This window comes from Diabrotica undecimpunctata, chromosome 1 (genome assembly GCF_040954645.1).
Source record: "Diabrotica undecimpunctata isolate CICGRU chromosome 1, icDiaUnde3, whole genome shotgun sequence".
In the NCBI taxonomy this organism is placed as follows: domain Eukaryota; kingdom Metazoa; phylum Arthropoda; class Insecta; order Coleoptera; family Chrysomelidae; genus Diabrotica; species Diabrotica undecimpunctata.
The window spans coordinates 175,035,023-175,058,102 of NC_092803.1; the positions used below are offsets into that span (position 1 = coordinate 175,035,023).

General features: G+C 33.0%; 1 protein-coding gene across 1 annotated transcript in view; it reads right to left on the reverse strand.

Annotated features, from left to right (window-relative positions):
- Positions 1–2,721: 2,721 nt before the first annotated feature.
- Positions 2,722–23,080, reverse strand: part of tei (irregular chiasm C-roughest protein teiresias) — a 578,605-nt gene continuing 558,246 nt past the window's right edge. The window contains exons 7-8 of the mRNA XM_072525284.1: positions 7,207–7,385; positions 2,722–3,059 (exon numbers count right to left, since the gene is read on the reverse strand). Of these exons, the coding sequence (XP_072381385.1) occupies positions 2,784–3,059; positions 7,207–7,385 (455 nt within the window). The 3' untranslated portion in view covers positions 2,722–2,783. The remainder of the gene's footprint in view (positions 3,060–7,206; positions 7,386–23,080) is intronic.

Sequence of the window (23,080 nt, forward strand, 5' to 3'; positions counted from 1 at the left end):
GACTTCATAAAAATAATCGTAAGTAAGATATGAAGATTCGCTATAAAAAAAATTACTGAGAAATCACTAGGGTATAATAGAATAGAATTTCTGTATCTGATTGACCTAAAGCGTTTGACAGAGTAAGACTCAAAGATATAATCCATCTTTTGTATAATAGAGAAGTTTCCCTAAATATTATAAAAACTATCGATAACATCTACCAAAACAACACAATGGAAGTCAGAATACATGGACAACTTACAGAATCTATAGAAATAGGCAGCGGAATAAGACAAGAGATTCATTGAGCCCCATGGGCTTTAATTTGATCATAAATGGAATCATCAAAACCGTTAACAAAGGAAGGACACAGAATGGGAAACAAAGAAATCATATTACTCTGTTACGCAGACGACACAATATTGATAGCCCAGGATGAAGAGAGTTTGCAAAGACTGGTCCACAGAGTTAACATAAGAGCAAAAGAATTTAATATGACAATCTCATCTCCGAAAACTAAAACAATGTAAACCAACAAACCAACCAGATGTAAAATAGAAATTGATGACATCAGTATTGAACAAGTAATGGAAATAAAATACACAGGGAATTACACAGTCTAGCTATGGAGACCTGGACAAAGAAGTGAGAGATCAAGTACAAAAAGTAAATAGACTGGCAGGATGCGTTAATAACACTATATGGCGAAACAGACACATTAACACTGAGGTGAAGTCAAGAATTTATAAAACCAGTGTAAGACTAATAATGACATACGCCTCAGAAACAAGACCAGACACAGCCACAACGCAAAGGCTACTGGAAATGGCAGAGATGAGAGTACTGAGAAAAATTAGAGGAAATAAGCTGAGAGATCGAAAGAGAAGTGAAGAAATTAGAAGAAAATGTAACGTAAAGAGTATAAATGAATAGACACAAAATAGAAAAAAAAAGAATGGAGTAACCACATCAGGAGAATGAAGGAGAGCAGTGTCGTCAAAATAGCAAGAAATAAGTCACTAACCGGCAGAAGAAGTATCGGACGACCACGTAAAAATGGAGTGACAATCTTCCATAGAGGTATTAATCCCCAAGGTACAAGCAGAATTGCTTATAAAGAGGAAGAAGAAGAAGAAGATATGAAGATCATAATTTAAAAGAAAGGATGAAAGGACCGAAGAATTTAGATGAAAAGCTTAGCTAGAATAAGAGGTTTGGCACATAAAGACGTGTATAATTCAACCAATTATAGAGACATTAGAATGTTTATACAGTTCATAAATATTATGAACTTGTAATGGACAGTTTGGCTTTTGTAATGGCTTCGGAACAGTGGAAGCTTTGTATAGTTTCACAACTCTTGCTCAAAAATGTCGAGACCATCAAAAATATCTTTTCATCGCATTTATAGACTATGAGAAAGTTAACTAAAGCGAAAAGGACTCGACACAAATGATATAAACATAGTGAGAAATCTCTATTGGAACCAACAGGCTGTGCTAACATTACATGGAAATAACACGAATGCGCAACAGATAAGTAGAAGTGTGAGACAAGACTGTGCACTTTCACCATTATTGTTTAATATATACTCCGAAGAGAAATTTTCACAAGCACTTAAAAACTATATGGAAGGGATCAAGATAAATGGTGAAAATATAAATAACATTCGTTTTGTCGTCGATACAGTCATTATCGCTGAAAGTGAGAAAGACCTACAGAAGCTACTAAATAGAATTTGTGATACTGAGGAACATTTTGGTCTAACAATAAACATAAATAAAAAAGTATAGTTATCAGTAAAAGGGTTAAATGCATAACAATGATCCATATAAAAAATGAAGATATTGAACAAGTGGACAAAATGAAGTACTTAAGAGTCTGGATTACTGAAGATCTAAATGCAAAATCATCGATCAAGAACTGACCAATCAAGAGCAGCCTTTTTGAAGATGAGAAAATGTCTAAGTAACCAAAGCCTCAATCTGCAAATCCAATATCATATGGTAAAATGTTATATCCACTCTATTTTTTTATGGTGTCCAAGCTTGGACTGTTAATGTTGACTTGATGAGAAAGCTGGAAGCTTTTGATAGAAGAATTTTGGACATACCATGAAACGATCATATTACGAACGAAATGCTGTTGCACAGAATGGGAAGAGACAGAGAACTTTTGATCACCATTAAAAGAAGAAAGACAGTATATTTGGGGTACATACTTAGAAATGAGAAGTACGAGTTGTTGCAGCTGATTATGAAAGGTAAAATCAATGAAAAAGGGTAGACAAATATCCTAGCTGAAAAACTTTTGCGACAAGGCCTGACAAAGCACAAAGACGCTTTGATAAAGCAGAAGATAGAAATTTGCAATGTTTATAGGCAACCTTCATTAGTGGAGTCGGCACTAGAAGAAGAAATAAGTATATAAATTCGGTTTTTACGAAAAAATAAAATTTTTGTCAGGTATAATTTTCATGTAGACAATATCCTTTCAAGTAATTTTGATCTGTTTCTATAAAAAAAAAACGGTGCAAAAGACACATTTGTCAAAATTTTTACTGTCATATGCTGATACTGATTTGTAAACATCCTTAATAAAAACCAATTGTATATGTAGCATATGTGTCTCTGCTAATAAACTCATTAGAGCAATAGTATTAAATGTAATCAATTTTATCACTTTTCTTTAGAATAAACCATTTTTTACAAAGTTATGTTGTAACTTATTCTCATTTTTTAGTGTGAAAATCGCTAAAATCATAAAAGTAAAGCATGTGTTCACCAACTAACATAATAAATTCAGTCGTTAACAACAATTATATGCATTATTAATAAAACAATCACATTTATGTAGAACGATGTAGAAATTCGAGTGGCCTCGTCAGTGCTATCCTCTACTTTCACATCTTCTTCTAATTGGACGTTGTAACCACTGGCGTACGTCATGTTGACGTGAAAACTGCCATCCGCTATACCGCTTGGCGATTTTACTATAAAATTGTATTCTCCAATATCTACGCTAGTGACCTTCGTCAAGAATAATACTGCTTGATGGCAGTTTGGTTGAGATAAATTCTAAAAATAAAAAAAGTAGTTTATTAGCGTGCTATTAATTTCTTACAAAATACAGTTTTTATAGTTCCAAATAAATCTGTATTAACCATATCACATAAAACAAAACAAAAGTTTAGCGTAAAAATTGGTCGTTAAAAATATATCATTTTTCCAAGAAGTTAATGTTTCAGCAAAACATTCAAGTTGACTAATATCTATATTCGGTGACAATTAAAATCAATGTATTGTTTTATATTATAGAATGAACATTGATAAAGTCGTAAATACGAAAGGCTATGTTCTTTCAAAAAAATTGTTTTTTCTATGACAAGAAATTTCTTTAAAACGTATGCAGTCGCTAACACAAGGTTTTTCATTTTATTTTTTAGGCCTAAATAAATTTTTCTTGTTTCCCCTTGTTGGTTGGAACTTTCTGAAGCCTCGTGGTGAACCACACATGGGATAACAACTGCAACAGTGTAGCAGATACCATGCAGAACTCAAAAACATTTATTAAAAATAGAACGGGTTCAATTCCCGCCATCTCCACCAACTTAAAATCTATTCATTCAGCTAAAGATACAACCCTCATCTAAAGCCATCAACAAGTTATCCTATCAAGTACATGAAGCCATAAATATCAATTTAAAATTTGTATAAAGCTATAGAAATTAGAAATTAAAAGTATGTTGCTCAGGATAGACATCGATGGAAGGAGTTGGAAGAGGCCTATATCCAAAAATGAACAATAGAAGGCTTAGAAGAAGAAGTAAAGCTATAGACAAGATTTACTTTGTTTTTATTTAATATTAAAACTTCATTTTATTTTTCTAATGTACAATATATATATAAATATTTTTATTTAATATCCTGTTGTGTTTATCCCAGCCAAGCTCATTTTCCAGATTTGCATTTAAGATAAAACGTTTTCACACCTAAGAGACTGACGTACCTACCCGAAGCTTTAAAATTTGGCTCCCAACAAAAGTTAGAGTTTTATTGTTACACATTGGCTGTCCACCGTTTCTGACGGGTAGTTAATCGTTACATATTGGCACTCAACTTTCAGAATGTACTTATATTGTTACAACTGTTTAAATCAAATCGATGTGGTCGATTTGATTGTAAGTGTGGTTTTCTGGTGATTTCCACGATACTTTATTGATTGTTTTATATCGACGGTTGAAAGGTAAAAAGTTGTAACCCACAATCTGTCTAAAACGGGTTAAAACACCAAATAAACTTTTTGTTCATTCTTCTTTCAATTAAAACAATATTGTAACCAAAATATAGCTGCAATAATTATTAATTTAACGTTTCTATTTATTGTAAGGCACATGAGTTGTAGATTATGACAAGTAAAAGGTTTTAAGTGCAATACAACCTTATATCAGTCGAGTCTGTATGACGTCGCCTCATTTGTACGATGGTCCCGTGCAGGTTACAACAATTTTAGTAATTTACATTTTGTAGCTTATGCGTGTATAATAGTTTGCTAAACATGTTTTTAATCCTATTTTTAATCATTATTTTAACATTTAAAGTGGTTATTAACGATGATTTGGAAATCAAATGAAGAGAGAATTGTTGCATTGGCTAATAACTTTAAACACTTCTCATAGTGACAATATGCTTCTGTACTACCTAAGTAAATACGCAATGTATAATTTTTGTGAGTGTAAATAAACATAGGCGGCACATATATTCCCGAACTACTAAAAGCATACATTACCGCGGTTGCATTTCCCCTTTCCCAGCTTGTCACAAATCCAACTTTTTTCTGACCTTTCTCGGCAGCAATCTTACAAGAGCATTGAACTGTAATCCTCGTTTCATCACAGTTGAAAATTCTCTCAGCTTAAAATTGGTATTTTTCCAAAGAACAATGTAAATTTTGAAAAAAAAAATGGTCGCTTTATTACAAATGCCGTTATTCTATTTAAGCTTGTGGTCTCAGATATTCTTACTACAATTTTATGAAGAAACATAAAACCAGCTAACTAGTCCTTTACAGCCTCTACGTTTTCTTTATTAAAAGGGGTCTCTATATTATTTGCTTTTCAATAGGTACGTAAAAGCATCATCATCATCATATAACGGGGGTCCTACGGCGATTGCCGCTTCCCGCATTTCAGCCTCCATCTTTTCCTATCTCTCCAATCTCCCTCTTCTAAGCCTCTAGATTGCATTGTTTTTGTAATTTCTCTTCTCCAGGAATTTGGTGGTCTTCCCCTTTTCCTTCTTTCTGGCGGAACATACATTAAGGCTTTCTTTGGCCACCGCTCCTCCTCCATTTTCATCACGTGACCATACCATTGTAATTGCCTTCCTTGTATTCTATCTGAAAGAGTATCTGCAATTCCTGTACGGTTTCGTATTTCCTCATTCCTGATTCTTTCCATTCTCGATACTCGACATGACCTTCTAAGATAATCCATTTCCACAACGTCTACTTTATCTCGTTCATTCTTTGTCATCGTCCAACATTCGGCACCATATGTGGTAATTGGTTCTACAATTGCTCTGTATACGCGAAGTTTGGTATGCATCTTTATTTTATTAGACCACAGTAATGAATTTAGTATTCGGATGCATTTTTTCCCTTGGGTTATTCGGTTTTGTACATCTATCTTAACTCTGCCATCTGCTGATATGGTGCTTCCTAGATATTTATACTGGTTGCAGCCTTTTATGACTGCGTTTTCAAGCCTCAGATCTGTGGTATTTCCTCCAATTTTTAAATATTCTGTTTTGCTTATGTTTACAGTAAGCCATTTGGCATATTCCTCAAATAATTTTCGATTCATATAATTTATATCTTCCTCATCGGTTGCAACCACCACCTGATCATCTGCAAACAACAATGTATACAGAGTTTCTTGTCCCACTTCGATGCCCATAAATCTACATTTATTTCTCCAATTCCTCAATGCTTCTTGGACGTATATTTTAAAGAGTGTCGGTGACAAACAGCATCCTTGCTTTAGGCCTTTAGTGACTTTAAATTCATTTGAGGTTCTGGTTCCAATTTTTACACAACTAACTGCATTTTCGTACAATTTATATATCGCTCGGATATACGTCGAATCCAATCCGGACCTTTTGAGGACGTCAAACATTTTCTTTAACGGGACACTATCATATGCTTTCTCAAGGTCTATAAATACCAAATGGGTCTCTCTACTTCTTTCGACACGCTTTTCAATTATTTGTCGTAGGATAAATATATTATCAAGGCAGGATCTCCCGGTACGAAAGCCGCTTTGTTCTTCAATATCTTGTATCTGTCTTTCAACTCTCTTCTTTAATATTCTGCCGTACAACCGGCCCACAGAGCTCGTCACACTAATACCTCTATAATTGGAACAGTCTCTTTTATTCCCTCTCTTATATATGGAGCTTATATAAGATTTATTCCAATCTTTAGGAATTTCCTGGTCTCCACACATACATTTATTGAAAAGGTCTACTATTAATTCTAAAAGTGCAGTCGGCCCATATTTTTATGGCCGTATTATACGTAAAAGCACATTTTCTATTTTTCTTAACTCAACTTCTCTTAACTTGTAACTGCTACTTAGTCCATCGAGCTCTCAGAGTTTTTCTAATATATATGCGTGGCATCTGGAAAAGAAGCAAAATTTTTTTAAAACACACAACAAGCAATCAATAAAAACATATGGGGTAATACCGGCCGGCCGGCATTGCCCGCTTCATACTGACCGGAATTACCTCATTATACAACACACGTTACTTATAATGCGAAACAAATATTTTTGGCGCTAAGCAGAGACAAACACATGTTATTTTAAATTGAATTATATGTACTATAAGTGTGTATATAACTTAATATGTTAAGAACATTTTACAGATGATAAAGTTACCTACAAAAATACTTTGCTGATATAATAGAATCTCTGAACAATGTTTTCAACTCAGAACTTTAATACAACGATAGATAAAACAACTTTACTGCAATGAGGGTAGGCAAATATGTTGTAGGCAACCATCATTCCATTTACATCCTATCCTACCAGGGCAGGACAATACACCAAATAAAGCAGCCGATATTCCCCACTTTACCCTAACTGCACCAACCATATTTTGCATAATGTAAATAATATCGAAAGAACTAAGGCATGCTTATCAATATAGTTAATTTACTTACCGTTATACCATAAGCCATAATGGTACTATCTCCATCACCGGGTTTATAAACTTTGACGTCTTTGGCTATCCATAAGGCTTTGGTGTATGGAGGATTGGCACAGAATTCCATGGTCATTGTAAGGGGTTGTCCATACAAGGCCGTGATGCTTTTATTCGTTGGTGCTACCGTAGGCTGACCTAAAATATAATATTACATATTTAAGTACATTCTGTCGTAATTTTTTTAATTTTGATTGTGAAAACGATTTCCTAGTAGAAGTCAAATAAAATATTTCTAATTATATTTGTAGCTAATCCCCACAAATACAAGTAAAGCCTAAAATATACGCATAAACAGTTTGCAGGCGTGTTGGGGTTGCAAAAACTTATATAACATGTTTATATTCGAATGACAAAAGAATGGTACACCATCCGGCCCCGCAACTCCAATTTTCAATTTACTGCTTAAAATTGGGTAGTTAATAAATATATGACATAGCAGATATATTAAGGCTTTAATACAAATTTGTAAAATTATCTAAAGCAGATTTAGTGCTTTAAGGTAGGGTAGATTGAGTACGGCTGTAACAATTTTCCTTTATTGGTTCACAGCACAGCTATTACAGCTGTAAGCAACGATCAAATCCTTTGATGTGAAGGCATATTCATTTGTCTTTAAATTAATGTCAACCAGTAGCTTAAGTAAAACAGTTTGGACGGAATATGTCTTTCAAATAAGTGTGTGCGATTGTTAAAACCGACCCCGTACCAGGGACGGTTGTAACACGAATAGGGGACAGTTGTAACATTCAAAAATAATACGCAAATCACGCATATAAAATCAGTTTTATTATTTTTAATCAGATTTATTAATCAAAAATACCAAACAAAATCTGAGATTAAACAAATTATATTTCCCTATAATCAGACGCATCGCAGTTGTGGCATATATATCTACTCCCATCCCACTCCATACCCACTCCCATCGGTACAAGCTACGTGAGACCACTGTTTGCAGCTACCTTAGTACTGAATCCAACTGTCTCCAGACCGATTCGCTGAATAGGTCTCTAAGCAAATAAGACAATAATATTCTTCTTCTGATGATGATTCTGGCGTTCAGAATGCTGACTTGTAGACGGTTCTGATTGCTGACGCAAAACAGCATCACGAGGAGGGATGTCTGATTTCAGATTCATTGTACCAGCTTGCAATTCTTGGCTAGGTTCTAGAGGTGTTTGTCTAGGCGGCGTTTTTGTTGCTTCGAGCTCGGCGATTTTAAGTGGTGTAAGCATTTGATGCTCAATGAATGTTTTTAGGATTGGCTGCACATACTATGATATTTGAATCACTGTTAGTAAATGATTGAGATGCAGTCTGTTTAGTTGATGCTCTATTTTCGGGTTCAGTTGGGCTAAGTGCGCTGAATGAAGGTGGATCCTCATTCACTAACGAAGGTGATAGTGAAGGGGATTCGTCATCAGATGCAAGTCTAATGTTATGTTGTTAAGAAATGCCCACTTCTTCAAAAGCATTTTAATTAGGCCTGCCTGTCGCGAAAGATGGCGCAAAATCAATTTCTTGGAACAAATCGCGCTTGAATGGGAAGATCCCTGTGTTTAGAAACCCGTCCTGGATATTCACTTAAGTAAGAGCAAATGGCATTGCGATAGTTATTATACTCGGTATGTCGTAAATAGTCATGGTTGTGCCTCACATCATAGGCAGTATTAATAGCTTTTTTGAGAGACATATAAACGGATCTATCTAAGGGCTGTAGTTTGTGAGAGCACTGGGGCGGAAATGACAGTAATACTATTCCATTATCTTTCCAAAAATCTAAGGAGTTGATATGTATATGGGACGAATGATTTTCTAAATAATATCTTATGTGACAAAGAGGTATTCGCATGTTTTTGAAAATGTTTAAGAAATATAATATAATATAAATGTTTCTTCTTGCATTCATCTTGATATATTACTGCACCGATTGATCCCACTGACCCGTCTCTAATGAAATGCTCTTGATATCTAATTCCAGGAAACACGAACATAGGTGGAATAGCGTTGCCTAATGCGTTAGCCGCAAATGCTAGTCTGACCAAAGTGCCTAGTTCAGCAGAAGTAAGTGCGCCTACCTGCCTTGTGCCACGTCTTGCAACAACTCTGTCAGGCTTCTATATTGTAGTAACACCGGTTTCATCGACATTATATATTTATATCGTGAGGTTTAAAAGTGATCCCGATTCATAACGATCTGAATATTTTCATAAAATACATTAACATTATATCGGTTGAAACTTGTCGACGAGATAGGCTTGTGGCTTAAGCAGCGCGGTTAGATAATTCGGAATTTCTCTGCATACATGAACGAAACTATTCACCTCCAATTATTTTATTTTCCTGCCAAGAGAAAGGAGTATTTAAATTATATTTTACGGTAAGTTCTAAGGCCAACTTTTTTACCTCTTTTGTGGAGAGGCCAAATATGTCCGAAGAAAGAATGAGGTACTTTGCTAATTGCCGTTCTTGGTCTTCGTTAAAAACTCTGTTATAAGCTACATATCTCATTTTAATATTTTCTAGCTGTTCATGGCCATCTTCATTTGCCGCATCTCCCTTTCGCTTGTATCTCAAAAAAGAAACATAGTTAACGCCGTACTTCTCTGCTGCTCTTCTTAAAGAAGCACCTAATTTGATTAAATATAAATACAAAATAATACTGTAATACAAAAATTGTACCTATAAAATTATTGCTACAACCGTCCCCACCCCCCATTTTAATAATAAGACTGTGGCAAGCACGAAGTAGCATAACCTATACAAAAACATTAATAATCTTTAAAATGAGACGATTACATATGCATATTTTAAAATAGTTGATGGCATTAATATTAAAGTTATAGCACAAAGAAATTCGCCAAAAATACTTTTGGTTGGAAAAACCGAATAGGCCTCACTGTAAGCCTAATTACCGCGTGAAAGGTGAAGCTGCACTGAGAATCGTGTCGGGGCACGTTGTCTGCGTACCCCTTTCCTTGTGCCCCTCACCAATTGTAAACAGTTTCGATAATATTCGAGTTGTTACAAAAGTAACCTGTTACAACCGTACCCAGGCTATTACTGTCTAGAATGCTAAAAAATGACACATTTTCGACAATTTTTTTGTATTTTTCTACATATTATATACGAGAATCAAACATTTTTATATTATACAATTTTTGAAGACTACAAAATTTTTTTCCCATTGTTCCTGTATTTTAAAGAGGGCTCCAAAAATTTTTCTTCCCAAAATTACTGTTCAATGGCGGCAGTTAATCGCTGGAACCACAAATCTGAAATATAAAATTCAAAAATGGTTTTAAAAAAAGTGCCCTTCCTAGTTAGTTTACCAAGAAATTTAGAATTCTTAAAAAAAAAACAAAATGGCGGACATTGTCCCCCAAAAAATTGTTCAAAATTTGACCTTTTTTCGTTTTTTTTCAGTGACAAAAAATTTTATTATTTTTTTTGGTTAAATTGTGTTAAATAATCATAGAGAAAACCAAAACAATCAAAATACATCAAGGTTCATTAAAATCGACCAACTAGATCCGGAAATTAACTGTCCGCCAGTTTTAAACATATAGCTTCTTGTTTATTTTGTTTTTTTATATGATAGTTTATTACAATTTCGCAAAAAAATAATTAAATTTTTGTAACTGAAAAACGTCAAAAAAAGTTCTGTTTGAAATAGTTTTGAAATATTTTTTCAAATGTTCGCCATTTTATTTTTTTGAAAAAATATTTCTTTTTCTGGTAAACTATCTCGTAGGTATACTTCTTTTTTAAAACCCATCTCGATTTTTATGTTTCAGATTTGCTGTTCCAGAAATTAACTGTCATAGAGCAATAATTTTTGGATGAAAAATTTTTGGCTCCATCCTTAAAATACACCAACAATGGAAAAAAAACAGAATTTTCTTTTTGTAAGGGTTAATATGAAGGTTGTCTTTTTAGTTTTGCCTATAGCCATACAGACAAAATATATGGACTTAAAGTACTTTGCTGCTTTTCAAAATATGCCCCACCAAGATTGATACACTTTTGCAGACGTTGAAACCAATTGGTAAATCAGTTATTCCAGTATTAAATTCACACCTACAAAATCGCTGTTTTAAAGGCAATCATGGCTTTTTCGGGCGACTGTAATCGTTGTCCACGTATTGAATTTTTGATCTTTGGGAACGAGAAGAAGTTGTTGAGACTTAGGTCGGGGCTATACGGTGGATGGTTTAACAATTCGATATTTTGAAGTTTCAAAAACTCGATTTTTAAGCAGTGTGAGCACTTGCATTGTCCTGATGTAGAATGATTCGCCGTTGTGTGTTGCTTTGTTGGAGTTTCACGATAACTTCTGGTAAATAAATGGTTATATACCAATCAAAAGTAACTGTTCTTCGATCTTCAAAAAGAGCGATTTAAAATAATCGACGTAGCAAAGTAATAACTTTTAAACTTGGTAATTTTCAACATACATTGTAAAAAAAATGTCAAATTAACTGATCTCGAATAAAATAAAAATATTTAAATTCACAATCTCCCACTACTTCAACATCGAAGTGTATCTGCTTCGACGAAGATTAATAAATCAGTCTTTCATAATCAACTATATAGAAGTTTGGTTCTCATCATATGTTCTGGACAAAAGACAGTTACAACAAGTAATATTTGACAATTTTTGCTTTTTGCTATGTTCAATGCAAATTTTACTGGATTTTCTTAAAACAACTAGACCTATAACCAAATTTTTCATTGTCAAGTGAATATTGGTGGTAATTATGTTACGGTCAATGTGATAAGTCCGGTCTGTATTAATAATAACAGGTAAATATTAATAATAACCTTAGCAGTTGGTCAATGTGATTAATAATGCCTTTATAATTAGATTAACCGGTTATTATTAATGCTATCCTAACAGCTCTGGTAAATGTAATAGAAACGCATTTTGGGCCTCGCTTCTGTTTATTTATGAAACTTGGTAATAAATTTAAATACTTAAACGGAACATATTAATCAAAAAACCTAACTAGACATGTAATAAGTAAAAACAGACTCGAATTTGGTAATAAAGTTAAACACCTAAATATAATTTTATCAATCAAAAAACCTAACTAGTCTTGTATTTGGTAACAAACTTAAAACACTTAAACAAAATTTATCAATAAAAAAACCTAACTAGACATGTAATAAGTAAAAACAGTTAAAACACTTAAGGGAAAAGGCGCAAAATGTCTCCTGTCAAAATTTTCAATGTTTTTAAATGTATTAATTTTTTTGGAATCCTGAGAAAACTAATAAGTATTTTTAAAAAATTTAAACGCAGAATGAAAGATTACGTTATTACCAAGGGCCTCAAGTCCAGCAGAATAAATAAAAAGTTTTTTTTCAATAAAATATTTGCAATTAAAAATAACTGTAACTTATTAAAATAAACAATATAGAAGTTTTCAGAGACTTTCGGCCCTCGGTAATCAATTAGTCTTTCATTTTGCCTTTAAATTTTTTAAAAATATTTATTAGTTTTCTTAAGATTCAAGAAAATAAATACATTTAAAGCATATTGAACATTTTGTCAGGCGATTTTTTTTGCGCCTATGCCCTTTAACAAAATTATCAATTAACAATCCTAACTAGACATGTAATAAGTATTAACAAACTCGTACATACGCATTAGCTGTAAGTTACCAGACTATAATTACTTGTTTTTGCAGGACGTTTTTGTGGCACTTAGAATTACATAGAACACTTGCTTTTTTACATTTGCAGCGATTTAAGTTGCATTGGCCACTACAATTGCAGTGACAGAATCCTTGACCAACTAAATTCAAATCTTTACGGGCGCGTTCCCTTAGACTTATTTCAGTAGCAGGCACATCATTGACTGAAATAAATGTTTCCTGGCAGGTGGTAAATTGGTTTCTTGCATAAAGTTGGTTTAAAATACCATGCTTGGTGCCTAGCTTATACAGCCTTTCATCTTTCATCAACAGAAATAATATTGGCAATAATATTTATTAGGCCTTAGCTCTATCAACTTCTGGAATTCGCACTCTAACACTTTCATTTAGTTTTGCAACAGCAAATTTATCATTAGAATGCTTTAACATTTTGTCAGCTTATTTTATAAGTGACTGTTTAGCAAGATCTCGAATCTCTTGAATTTTCTTTGAAGTTTTCTCAACTTCATTGCCATCTTCTTCGTATCCCCCATTTTCTTCAACTCCAGTTGTCTTGTCTTCCCCATTGACAGCAACTATTGCACATGCATTATATTCTATTAGGCTGTTAGCGTTACCAAGATATTCAACATTCGCTAATTGTGACTCCTCGGTTGTACTGTTAACATCCAAATTACCACGGTGCTTTGCTCCATTATCAGCATCATCGAACTCATCTGCTAATATTGCTTCTAAAGCTTCTTCGCTTCTAATTTCAGTTAAAGTACCAGCAGGTAAGGATGTTTTTAATCCTACTCTAGCCTTACAACCGAATAGTGCTTCGTATGTACTACAGCTAATGCCGGAATGGTAAGCTCTGTTTTTCATAAATTGGATGAACTTTATGCATTCCGACCACTGACTCGTTTTGTTTGTTTCCAGTCATGTGGCCAACATTTTTTCGATATCTTGGTTCGCTCTCTCTACCGAACCTTGCGACTAACTGTGTCTGGATTTTCTGTGGACAATTTTCAGTTCGTCCCACATACTGCAGACTTCTTCAATAATCTTATTTGCGAATTCTCGACCATTATCACTGTGTAAAATGTGTGGAGTTCCAAATATGGTAAACACTTCCAACAAATAGTACGCAACTTCTTCGGCACGCTTGGTTTTTATTGCTCTGAGCTGGACAATTTTTTTAAGATGGTCTTGATCGAACCATAATTAATTTATAGTCACCATCCGCTTGTGACTGCTACTTTGTGACTGCTGTGACATCCACTACTTAAAATTGGCTTCACAACGAGTCCTTTTTTTGGAATACTCATTTTCTTTTGACACGATACACAAAGATTTAAGTAAACCTTGACAAACTCCACAGTGATGTTCCTATATTTCGTCTTGTTCTTTCATCATTCTGTTGCGACCCCCATGTCCAATTGAAATATGAGTCTCGTGAATGATATCGAAAATTTCCTCCATAAATACACATAATAGCAATAGGATCTCTGTCGCTTGTTACTGGCACAACGAGTTTCTCGACATTACCAATTTTTACAATATCATACCGTGATAACCGTTGATATTCTTCAGGTGTTTTGTGAGAAGCCTTGTCTTTGGTATTCAACATTTATCACGTTTACCGTTTGAAAACGGGATTTATTAATAATAACCGGTCAATGTGATTATTTCTGGTATATTTATTACTTTTACCTAGCTATTCGGGTTGTATTAATAGTAACCGGTAATTATTAATAATTCTCATTTAATCATATTTACCGTAACAATTACACTACGAACAAGCATTTTAAATAAGTGATTTCACAGCGAACTCTTATTGCTATTTTTTTTTCGATCGTTTTATATAAGTTGCCGATCTGGGCAGCATGTATAGTATTAATTATATTATCATTGTAATCAGTCATCCTTTAAATTCCAATTTAAATTACCCAATAAATGTACAAAGAAAAAAGTTCTACTTTTTTAAGTCCTTTGATGTATTCAGCACGCACTGACAGTTCCCAATTTGTCTAAATTACAGCAATCTGTTCATTCTGGTTCGTTTAGACTCGTGCGAAATAAACTTCATAGCCCGTTGAACATAATTTGGTATATATCGACTAAATCTAGTCGCACATTCATCATATTCCGAATTTTTTAATATAACGAAACAAGCTGATACTGTTAATATTAAATTCCCGGAATATTTATCACCGCCCTAAGTAATTTGATTCCAACATTCTTTCGATCTAAGCTATGCAGTTCTCGGAAACAAATGGATTTCATCATTTGTAAAAGTAATTGGGGTACAAGCTAAGGGGAAAATCCCTCGACAATTTTTCTCTCTGAGGAATAGAGGATAATGCAATTGCGTCGTAGTTAGAAGGTAAAATAATAGGATACATTGTACGACGTACTTATAGAGTTTAAGCGCTGCTTTTAAACAAAAATGATGCCGTTGGACGGAACAATTTAAATAAATAATTATTTAAAAAATTATTTATAAAATCCTTTATAAAAAGGTGTATTTATTTAAAAACAACCCTTTCGGGCTACATCATAATCATAGTTGGGCTACATCACAATCACAATTTATAGTCATATAATAATAACAAAATGGCTTATGAACAAACTGGATAGTTACCAATCTTGCGAACAGGTTGGGTTCCGCTTCACATACGGAACAAATGATTATCTACAAGGAAAAGGAAAAAAGACAGTTAAGATTTGATTTCACGTACAGTGCGTCTGTGTATCCGCTTATATGTATGTCGCCCTAAAAGGGCTCTTCAGAGACGACTATTCAGAGTCGCTCTGAACGTGAAAATAAATCTTTTCTGTCTTAGGAAGCAACTAATTTTCGAAACCAAATTCAGATTTTTGCTTTGATCTGTTCCTTATAAGAATTGCAAGCCTTATAACAATGTACATTGTACTCCTAGTAATATTTAAAGGTGTTCTTTTTTAATAATTATGCTAGTAGGTTTTTTACAACTACCCATCTTCTCCTACGAATTCCACTCAAAACCATCGTCTTGGAGGTATTTTCCGTGACGTGCGATTGTTTGTAATTTAAAAGTTTAAATTCTTTGTTCTTAAGTCAAATTTCAAATGCCTCATATTTGTTACCACAACTCAAAATTCACAAATCATGTCATAGGTTTTGAAGACTGGTCTCTAAAAATCGAAATTTCACTATGACCGCTCAAGTAAATTGATATATTTTATTGATTTTATGAGAATTGTAAAGAAGGCAAAAATCGCGCAACGTTTATTTATTAACCAGATTTATAGACACCGACTTCATTTTCAGCAAATTACAAAAATTGTATCAGAAAGATGAACTCTTCATCTTTAAAACGCATTTTGATTTTTGTTGATAGGGTACTTTGATGAAAAGATATCGAATTTGTACCGTCGACTTGATTGACATAAGTGATAAACTTTTTTGCAACTATACGGCAATAATGTCACCTTTCATTCTGCGTTTAAATTTTTCAAAAATATTTGTTAGTTTTCTCAGGATTCGAAAAAAATGAATACAATTAAAAAGCATTGGCCTGAAATTTTGCGCCTACGCTCTTAACGCAACTAAACCGATTTTCGTAAACAATAACTATGATTGTTTAACAGTAGTTTCAAGTAAGAGAGTACCTACATAAACAAACATAATGGCTATTATCGTTTATGTGTATATTTATTGAAGTGAAAGAAACTAATCAAGGATATATTTATTATAACTTGAAATATATATATATATATATATATATATATATATATATATATATATTATTATAACTTGATATATTATAACTTGAAAAATAAACTAAACAATACAAATAGTAAATCGTACTTACATTTACATTACACGGTATTATTAAATCGCGAATCGTCTAAATTGACATTGTAAGTTTTTCTACTTTACTTCTTGTTAACCGTGTTCTTCTTTTAATTAAAATTAAAACCAGATTTTGAACATGTGTTCACATTTACAATACTTTTTGCTAAACCCGATATTAGTAATTGTACTACGTCGGATACTATGGATGTAAGGTTACCGTTTGCTAAAATTTTATTGCAAGATTCTTGAAGGCAGCGTACCATAACAACCATTGAACTACCCTTCAAGTGTTTTTGGCCACTCATTGTACTTGTTATTTCTTAAGGCCGTAAAATTTGGGAAAATTGAAAACAAATAATCCAGTCTTCATTATTTAGATTTGGTCCAAGTCTAAGTCTGTATTAACTAATACAAAAGTGGAACGGATTGCCTCTTCTAACTCGGTCATTCTTTTTAACATGTAATAGGTGAAGTTCTACCTAGTTTCCACGTCTTGGATTGGCCGTTTGGGAACTTTGTTATGTTGTAATTGATACTTTAAAAGCCTTTCAAAAGATAAGGTACTTTTTTTGAAATGTGTTTTTTTAGAAACTGAAATTTGAAATTAGTGAAATAATTTCACTAATTTCAAAAGCGATCTTTTCTGAATTATGGTTTCCAGAAAAATAGCAGCAGCCTAATAAAATCGTTTTAAATTCTAAATTTTCGGTTAAATATTGTCCTGTTAATGCGATGTAACTCAGTTACTCCATATGTCCAAAGGTCAGTAGTAATACAGATATTTTCTACTTCTTTAACAACTTGTGATCTAATAATTTGCTTAGTTTTGGTATAACATTCCTGAAGTAATGAGCCTGACGTAATGAACAAGTTTTTCTTGTTGGTGGTTTATATCCAGGAATCCACCCTGCAAACTTTTTAAAAGCTCGTTCTTCAACTATGGAAAACGGATGAAACGAGTCTTTGCATAGGTTTATTAAATCCATATCTATTTGTTTCTTTTGTTCTAAACTAATATTTTTATTAATGGAAGTATCCATCACCTTTTGACGCTTGGGTCGCGGTGGCAGTATGTCAATACTTGTAGTAGAAGTAGTCGAAACGGACAGAAATGCGTCAGGTGAAGTTTCAATCATTGCAATATTCAGAAAGTGGACCATAAAAGCTGCATCTTCTACAAATGCGCATTTTTTGAAATAAAATATTATTCTTATACTAGGTCAATAATTTTGACTAAGAAAAATAATTCATAATTGAATATTTACAATAAATAAATCCTATGACGAACTATCAATAAAGATTTGAAATCGAAAATGCAGATCAATCGTAAATCGAAACTCATTCATTAATCAGAATACCTAGTTATAAAAAACAAAAGAAAGAGTTAAGAAGCTGGTTACTTCTATAAAAAAAGAAAAAGAAGATTGAAATATGGAGGGGACACCAAGGGGAAATATGATTGTTATCTTTGTCTGTTCGCTGAAAATATGATTTTATATCTGCGTTAGATATCCTGTTAAATTTTACCATACCGACCATAAAGTTTTACCTACACTGTATATATATATATATATACATATATATATATATATATATATATATATATATATATATATATATATATATATATATATATATATATATATATTTCTTCTTAATACTACAAGTGTTATACATTAAAACCCTTTATAGTGCGGGCTATTCTGAAGTGGAGAAGAACAAAACTAACTTTTATCTGATATAGAAGTAATTGGGGGTTAACAAAGAGACAATACGACTCTCACGAATGTTATATCCCAAAGTTTTATCTTCAATATTTCAGCACTCCCGTTGGGACAACACTACTGGATGGTTACACACGCTCAAAACAGCAACAACAATTGCGGTTATGCTTTATTAGTGAAAGCAACGAATTGGTAGAGGCGTCCAATGTTCATTGTACTCCTAACAACAAGGCCACTATGTGCACAGTCAAATTTACTGGTTCGTTATCAAAGTAACGCTATCGACGTTAATTTACATCATAAACAGGGTGTTGGTAAGGTTATCTGATTAGAATATTACAGGATCATTTTGTACCGGTCGTATATCTAAAAGAAATTTATACCGGTCTTATATCTAAAAGAAATTTATAAGCAAATATGACACAAGTTTATCAAAAAAATATGAATACTCAAGAATATATAAGTTAATCATTTATTTAATATAATGTTGCTTTTAATTAGAAGGTAAATTTTGAAACCAGGTTTTATTCCCTTAAACCCCCCCTAAATGTTTGGATCATCTTCATAAGTAGCTCGACAACCCTTTTTGGGTCCTGGCTTGTTCTAGGATCTTCCGCCATTCTGTTCTGTTCCTTGATTTGTTTTTCCAGTTACTAATCTTAAGTGTTTTCAGATCTTGTTCCACTTGACCCATGTATCTAAGTTTGGGTCTTCCCTTTGACCTTCTCCCTACTGGTGTTTGCCTCATTATATGTTTTGGTGTTTCAGTCTCCAACATCCGTTCAACATGGCCCATCCAGGGCAGACGTCCGATTTTTACGGATGTTATGACCTCGGATGTCCTTTGAGCAAGTCAAAGAATTTACATATCTTGGATCGCTAGTAAACGCAACAAACACGACAAGCGACGAAATAAAAAGACGCATAGCAATAGCAAACAGAACTGTTCACGGCCTCCAGAGACATTTAAAAAATAAAAATATAAAACGTGCACTAAAGCTTAATATATACAGGACCTTAATAAGACCAGTTTTGATATATGGGGCTGAAACGTGGATCTTATCTCAAAATGATAAAAGACTTCTTGGTAATTTTGAGAGAAAAATTCTTAGAAAGATTTTTGGGTCCGTAAGTGAAAATGGGCTATGGCGTCGAAGATACAACTTTGAACTATATCAGTTATACACCGATCCAGATATTAAGAAATTCGTTAAAGTGCAGAGACTTAGATGGGCTGGACACATTGCTAGGATGTCAGATCACGAATATACGAAGAGATTAACATTTTCAAAACCAGAGGGCACAAGAAGCAGAGAACGACCACGAATGAGATGGATTGATGATGTGGAAGAAGACCTACAGATTCTAGGGGTTAGAAGATGGAGGGAAGTTGCCAGGAATCGACAGGAGTGGCGACTTCTTTGTGAGCAGGCCAAGATCCACAACGGATTGTCGAGCCACTTATGATGATGATGATGATGACCTCGGATTCATTGTATTCTGTGTATACTTTGAGATGCGGCTTCTTTTTTAATATGTTTAAAAATTTCTGAGTACCTTACAAAATGCAAAATATAAATAAATTTTCAGAATATTACCAGCTATCTATAATCCTTCTTCAGCATTTACAAATATACGGTGTATTTTACAAATGTTTAAAGTGACCTCCATTTTCTTGAATACACATTCGACACTGTTTTAAAAAGGAAAATCGAATATTTTGGAAAATCATGGACTTCTAACGAAATCGATTTACAGCTTCCATGATTCTATTCCTTAGTTGTTGTTCATTCATAATCGGTACGGCATATACGTACTTTTTCATAAAACTCCAGAAGCAAAAGTCAATTAGGTTAAGATCTGCACGTATGCGTGGACAATAGGCGCATTAGGGCCCCTTGCAATCCAACGTCCAGGATACTGATCAAAAAGATATTCTCTTATTTCATTATGGTAATGCGCAGGAGCGCTATTCTGTAAAAACTACATATTTTTCCTGACTGCGAGATTGATCTCGTCTAAGTACTCTGGTAACACGTTTTATAGAAAGTGTAAATAATTTCCACCGTTTAAATTGTTTGGAAAAAAATACTGGCCCTATTAGGTTATTATTCACAATTCCTGCCCAAACATTGACTTTAAAATTTCTTTGGTGATGAGAGACTTTTCGACCCAGATGTGCGTGCTATGATGGTTCGTAATGCCATTTCCGTTAAAGGTAGCTTCGTCGGTAAACAAAACATGATTAATAAAATTGACATTTTGTTTGTTTTCCGTTAAAAACTAATCGCCAAACCCCATTCTTTTAGGATAATCTCCATCCAGTAATTCTTGAACGGGTGTTAAGTGATAAGGATGAAACTGCTGTTCCTTAACTCTCCTCCAAATCATCATCTGAGAAACATCCAATTGAGCAGCTACTACTCTTGTACTGCTACCAGGACTTTCTTTAATTGCTTCCAAAATCTCTTCTTCGTTTGTATCTACTTTTGGTCGACCATTATTACTAACAAGTTGCGGTCGCATTGTGCCTGTCTCTCGTAAACGACGATCAATGGAAAGAAATAATCGTCTGCCTGGTGTATTTCGATTAGGATATATTTTTGCATAACGCGTTGCAGCTGCTGCACTATTTCTTTGGCATTCACCTGTAATTACCAAATTACAAATACCTAATTGTCTAAAACCCTAATTTAGCCTGCTCAAACTAACCCAGAATTAAATGCATATCTGCCATTTCTAAAAACGTATACACCATTATAATAGAAAATTTAGTTTTTCCTAATAATCTTAAATGCACAATAATTGGAACATTTACTACTGACAATATGTATTGTTCATGTAATTTTTAATACATAGTAACCATAGCAACAAGTGTTATACAGCCAACTAGAGAATTTTTAAAATATAGTAAAAAAAAACGGGTGTGGCAGTCCAGTGGAACTGCCGGTGGAAGTTACACTTCTATACACGCATTCGCCGTTACAAATTTATTTGGGAGTCAATCTGCACAATCATTACATATGTAATTTTATAGGTAAGACATAGCAGAAAGAGAAACAGAATTAATAACAACTTACTAACAATGAAGGATTGAATCAATATTTTGATGAAAATGTATATTTTTATTTTCATATATGTATGAAAGGAGTTGAATGCAAATTTTTTTTACACATACTCTGCAGTCAAATTCATTGTTTATTTTGTTAATAATATAATAATACAATACAAATTAAACTGCAATATTCATAAGTATTTAAAAATGACAATAATATACATAAAAAAATACACTACAATACAGTGCAACATAATTCCATATATAATAATACAATACAAATTAAAATGCAATCTCCATAAGTATTTAAAAATGACAATAATGTAATAACGTTAATAAAAAAGTCCTCCCCGACTGGGAATCGAACCCCGGTCTCCCGCGTGACGGGCGGGGATACTGACTACTACACTATGGAGGACATAACACAAATGTATTTCAAAATTGACAGTTCTGGATCATACAATGATTTATTGAGATTATTATTTTGAAATACAAAAGAATAATATAATTATGAACATTTAATAAACAATACAAAACATATCACATAAATAATAATATTAATAAATATTTTATTATATGTATAATATTATATGTATATATATAATATGTATAATATTAAATTATATATACAAAAGGAACATTTTTATATTCGAGAGAGGAAGAGAGAGAAAATATATCTTGTGTCTCTCTCTTACTCATTATCTTACATATGTAATGGTTTCACAGATTCACTCCCATACAAATTTCCAACATGGAGCGCGCGTATAGAAGTATAACTTCAAAAGTTTAAAAATATTGTGTTTAACTAACGGCACCATAATAATAATTTAATTGGAACGTATACAAACATTTGAGGGGGTTTAAGGGAACAAAACCCCCATAAAATTTTTATGGGGTGTACAAATATCACTTTTTTTTAAAGACATTCCTGTCATAAGAAAGCCACATGTACATTTTCAATATAAAATCTCTAATAGTTTTCGATATATTGGAAAAAATCAATTTTCATTTTGTAACTTCAAAGCCCTGTAACTTTTTTTATGTGCACATTTTTTGTATTAAGGTAAATTAGGTTCAATCCAACTATTTTTGGTTCCAAAATACGTGATTTAATTTATGACTTACCTTTTTGTTACACCCTGTATATATATTATAAGCTTCTTCTTTAGCTGCTACTACAACTATTCACGCTTTTTGTGTGACAGCCTTGTAATTTCTAAAATCTGTGTCAGGTCTATTTTCTTTGTGGCTTGTATTCTTTTCTTACATTGAAAAACCTTATATTATGTCATATTACTCATTCTATTCTTTATCGATGTGATAATGTGAAACTTGTTTAACGCTATAAACTGAACAATATTTTCACATAAATTTTAAAATTTGTTTTCTATACCAGGCTGGTATTAATAGTGTGTGCTGAGTGGTAAAATATCATGGTGATACAAAAGCACATATTTCACATTCATCATTTATCCTACAGAAAACAAATATTCATTTGATGATTTCAAATATATATCAAATTCAAATATATATTCGATTATATCGTTATATATTCTACTATACAATTTGTT